Below are 5,213 nucleotides of genomic sequence, written 5' to 3' on the forward strand. Positions count from 1 at the left end.
TATCTTTCACCGCAAACGAGGATCAATGCGTGCATGCAGCAGTTCACAACATTTCACGTTCACAAGACTCTTGCAGGAAAGAATCTCTTTGTTCCCCGTGTGAGGACCCGCGCCCCACCTTGAGTATATTTTTTTTTTTTTCCTTTGGGGAAAACGCGTACAACCAACTACCGCGCGTACAATACTGTGGTTCTAATTCGTCGAAACTTATTTTTTTCTACGCTCCGATCGTAGAAACGCGTATGGTTGGCCAGGCGGTAACCGCAGGAGCCTTCTCTGCCACGGAAGGCTGCTACGTACTTCTAGAGACTTGTCGGCCCGGTGAACGTTGAACGGTGAACGGTGAACGGCGAACGGTGAACGGAGAATCTCCATCGCGCCTCGGCACACCGCGCCTCGCCTCGCCTTCTTTCCTGGCTCTCTATTACACGCTATACACCTACAGTCCACCTTCGATATACCTACTACAGCGACAACATATCGTCGCCGCTACCCCTTTACCCTGTATACCGCTCTCTCCTATCCGTAGTGTATCTTTCGATCCGGTGAGAGGCAAGAGCTCGAGGTACAGTACGTTGAAGAGAAGAGAAGAAGGAAGAGTTTTTACCGTTCGATACTGGTATATTTATAACACACGCACAGAGTTATGATACATTTAACCCATTTGTGTGTACCTATATAGTATACAATACTGATGTATACCCGTACGGTGTTACTATAATTTCCTCGTCTCGCTGAATTGGACCTCGCGATGTACACACGTATCATTATTATACGTAGATATACATCGATGTTTGATTAATTAATAATCAGTGTACTGCGGCACTGACCGGTTCAGTTTTATCTGTTTATTTATATTTCACTGGATTGATAATGAAAATGTATTCCAATTTTACAATCTTACAATCAAAATTATTACTAATGATGAGACATGAAACGTGCATGAGCAGCAGATATTGGAAAGACACATGCTCGCACGTGCCTTCCTTCTCTTTCTAATTTCTTGCGTACGATGAAACTTGCGAACATATGCCATTTCATTACACCGCTGGAGAATTTCTGCAATCCAAACCAAGATCGCCCGCCAACAAGCAACGTAACGTCTTCTTGTATATTTTCCTGCTCACGGAATGGGGATGACTTACGACGATCGATGTGCAAGGCAAACTCTTACCTGTCTTGTTTTCACAGTGTACGGAAATCGGTATAATGTTCGCGTACGCAAATGTATACCACGGTGAAAAAGATGCGGGTGTACAAACGTAAAGCGACGTGTTATAGGATAGATATGTCGGAACACGTTCTGAAGGTCTCCTGGGGTCCGCAACCAAGAGATCCGGTCTGCCCGAATCCGTCGTCGGTAGTGCACAATCCCCAGTTGTTGCCCGTCCTCCAGTGCCATCTCAGCACGCAGTGTTCGCAAACTAATGAGTCTGGTAACTTGACGGTTGCCGTGTAGCTGCCGATAGCCGAGTTGGCGAGGGTGTAGTCGTAAGAACCTTCGTCCAAAATGAGAGGATACATCTCGAAACAATCTTCCGTCTCAATTACTTCAGGACCATCCTCGAGTGGGCAAATATTGAAATTAAAATAGCCCCTGTGATTTGCAGTTATCATCACGGTCAAGTTCACCCATGATCCTTGCTCGTAGCTGTGGTCGGATAATAACATTATAGATACACATGACTAAAGTTGAAACAATGCGTGGCACAAAATGCAGTTGTTCCCTAAATACGCTAGAACACGTTAGTTAGTTTATGTCACGTGAACATATTATAATCGCCGGGTCAGTTTGCTCGAAAGTAATTTTAATATACCGACAGGGTCATTTGTAATCCGCCGAATACTTGGCTCGTGAGCAACAATTAGAACCGCTTGTGCGGGTATCGGCATATGTATCGTGTAAAATCGCGGGCGGCGCGGCGACGTTATTCGCACTCGATTTCAACAACCGATAGAAATTATCCCGTATGAACAGGTATATGTATATATTATAATATACGTATATGCGTATAAGGAATGCGTGGACAGACATCACCTTTCCGTTTACTCATTTTCTGCAGTCTGTTATTTCTTAGGCTTGCTTGTACAATCTATACGTACCTATATCAAACGTGTCATTGGTACGTTATACTGTTGATAATCGCAGATAGTGGAAATCAGTGTTACCCGTAAAGATAACGGCTGTCGATCATATCTTACCTTTTAATTTTGATCGTCCAATGATTCTACGTATATCCGTATCTGAATACTTTCTGTTCTTAATATTCATTTCAGCTTTTTTCATGAATTGACTTATTCTCAACCGTCAGACGTTCGGATATAAAAAAATATGCACCTATATGGGTGTGACGGGACACGACCCCGCACCTTACAGACTATTGCTGTGCAAACTTTACTTTTGTAGTATTCCTTCGTTAGTCGGCATCAGCAGCTATAACAAGCATAAGAATAATAATTAAACTCACGTGGCAACAATAATTCCATTTCCATAAGTCCCTGTATTTTCGTTCGGTCGCGGCTGCTTCAGTGCATAATCGTCTCCGCATATCCCGCATTGACCGCTGTTCTCACTCCATTGTTTCTAAGAAATTCAACAAAACGACGTATAACCGATCTACCGAAACTTCTTTCATATGAAGGACATAACAGATATTATCATATTGTGCGCTAATTTTACAACCGGAGTGCAGCGAACTCTGGTAACGCAGGACAATTGGTGAAATAGAACCATTGGTGATTGGTGAAAGACCTACCGCGTATCCTCCGCAAAAGTTTTCGTTGTCATTGTAGTTTATCGGAGTCGAGTATCCCTTTCGCCACATGCTACTCCTATTCACAGGATCAACAAGCATACCATGCCCGAAAATCCCTCTTACGAGGTGCAGTATTATCAGCCACGACAATGCGACAGTCTGGTGCCGAGCAGTGCCGCGCATCTCGTCGGTACGATTTATTACGTGTTATTATAATATCCCGTGGGATTTCAACGATAATTTGTTGATGCTGCAGGCGTAACGCCGAATATTCACCGTTTACGCTATGGGGTATAAATCACGAATATATCGCCAGCGGTCCTCAACTCGCGAAAATCAAATTACGTTAAGTCTACTTCACTCCACGCATCGCCTTTTATAGAAGCCGTGTGTTTGTCGCAGTTCGAGCGATAAGGGACATTATACCCAGTGTTTTAAGTGTCATGCGTGTCTTGATATAAATATGACTGTATCCGGTAGGTATACGATATAGCTGCGTGACGCGCTATGTAGACCACACCCTCCCTGATGACGAGGGTATCGCAGGAGGGTTACTTGTGCGATATCAATTTATATACTGACTTATACCTGCTGATGCTCGACAATGCGAGAAAAACTTGGCGGTGTGTAAAAACGACCCTGTGTATACTTGGCCAGATTACCAATATAGTGCTCATCGCATCGATGTAGGTCCGAATTGTATCCAACGATCAGCATTGCAGGATTATACGTGGCTTTCGATAAATGTCAGGCCTTGTCGGTTACTGGTATAAAATGAGGGTGACACCAGTCGATCGCGTTTTCCGAATACCGCATTGAGGTCAATTTTCACAATTCTTATTGGTTATCTTTCCAATTCCGACAAAGCTAATGTATTACAAGCGATTACTCCTTATACTCACTGCATTCACAGGCTCACTTATTAAACCCGTTTATGCGGGCCTCGGGTAAAATCGGCTGCGTCAGTCGCAGTCGTAGCTAGTATTCAATAATTGAGTCTCGCATGGATGTTCATTGTATACCTATACAATAGTCTTTCCCTATACTCATATAAAACGCGCCACGCAGAAAAACAAATTTGTCACATAAGCCTCGAGTTTGTTATTGTCCGCTTCAATCGTGTAACGTGTATAGGTAAGTATTGCGACAGCGACAGTAGCGTATGTAACTTAAGTAACATATAAATTGATACTAACAAAATTTCCCACCACTTATCATAAAATCGTGGCAAGTATAACCATCATGTGCAATTCTGGTAGCGATGCGATTGTTCCTGCTGTAACCATTTAGTATAGAAACGTCATGCACATTTGCATTGGAATCGTTACGTTATATATGTATATGCCAGTGATATAATTTCTACGCCCTGCGCCAATTTACTTCCAACTAACCGATAATGATCTTTCTCGCACATTTTTCGGAAGACTACATGGTCTTTCGTAGAAACTGTGTTAACAACAACAACACAACAGTTGATACATGTGTCAGGTGAACTTGAATCGTATAATGTACGACCGTCCAGTTGTAGTTTCATCATCGAGCGCTATAGAAGTGACAGGAAAAAAAATCATCGATACCATTACCACGTTTTTCAATCGACGGCAAAACCGAGATTGCTATTGATACTGCAATTTCTTAGCATCTCTACATATGCCGTGAATCTATCTTCAAGTGTGCTGCGCACACTCGCGTTGAAGGTTACTCACGCAGCGGCGACTATCATCTCTACAACTTGTGTGATAACGGTCTGCTGGAAAAAGAAAAAAAAAAAAAAAAACAATGAAATATAACTGACATTGGACGCGAGATGTCGAGGAGGGGAATCATTTAATATTTTTTAACACTACCGTGGGTTCATTTTATGTGTAGCGATGATAGTGATAAACTTACTATCCAGCTCGGTATGCACAGCGAATTTAAAATGTCTCATCATTTATGTTGCAGAACAAGTCAACAACTGACCTGATTTCGATGCTCATTGTCGCCACTTACTCCTTCGCCCCTTTAAGCCAGCTGTTCATGCATTATTTCCGTTCCCATATTTCGTAATTCGGTCGCTCGCGCTCATCTGATCGGAAATTGCATATTTTCTCATGGCTTGTAAAACAAACTGAGTATTTCAACTGAGGAAATGTTTCTACCCACCATTATGTCATGTGGTTCCGAAACTAGCCGACGGCGCGCCAACAATCCCCTAGAACTGAGGCGGAGTTACCCACGAACTCGGTAGTGCAAAAGAGATAAACTATAGTTGACAGCACTGTTAGCTAATTTCGGAACGCATCCGTGAGTCCATTCGTGGTGCATGGATATTCCGTGACATCAACTCCCTTGACACACCGTGTTTATGGCGTAGACAACAATTGTCTAATAAAACACGATCACAACCGGCGTCAACGTCTGACTATTTCATCCGTTTAATCACGGTCGTTGGTTGATCGCAGGGACGAAGTTTGT

General features: G+C 43.0%; 1 protein-coding gene and 1 long non-coding RNA gene across 2 annotated transcripts; both read right to left on the bottom strand.

Annotated features, from left to right (window-relative positions):
* Window positions 1-63: 63 nt before the first annotated feature.
* On the bottom strand, window positions 64-3,292 carry LOC124309200 (uncharacterized). Its single transcript, XM_046772590.1, has 3 exons — window positions 2,757-3,292; window positions 2,469-2,584; window positions 64-1,651 (listed from the first exon to the last, which is right to left on the bottom strand). Exons 1-3 carry the CDS (start codon window positions 2,937-2,939, stop codon window positions 1,276-1,278), a joined length of 675 nt encoding a protein of 224 aa, XP_046628546.1. The 5' UTR covers window positions 2,940-3,292; the 3' UTR covers window positions 64-1,275.
* Window positions 3,293-4,339: 1,047 nt separating this feature from the next.
* Window positions 4,340-4,857, bottom strand: LOC124309205 (uncharacterized). Its single transcript, XR_006909196.1, has 2 exons — window positions 4,719-4,857; window positions 4,340-4,506 (listed from the first exon to the last, which is right to left on the bottom strand). It is a non-coding gene; the product is annotated as an uncharacterized LOC124309205 (long non-coding RNA).
* Window positions 4,858-5,213: the final 356 nt, after the last annotated feature.

This window comes from Neodiprion virginianus, chromosome 7, assembly GCF_021901495.1.
Source record: "Neodiprion virginianus isolate iyNeoVirg1 chromosome 7, iyNeoVirg1.1, whole genome shotgun sequence".
Classification (NCBI taxonomy): domain Eukaryota; kingdom Metazoa; phylum Arthropoda; class Insecta; order Hymenoptera; family Diprionidae; genus Neodiprion; species Neodiprion virginianus.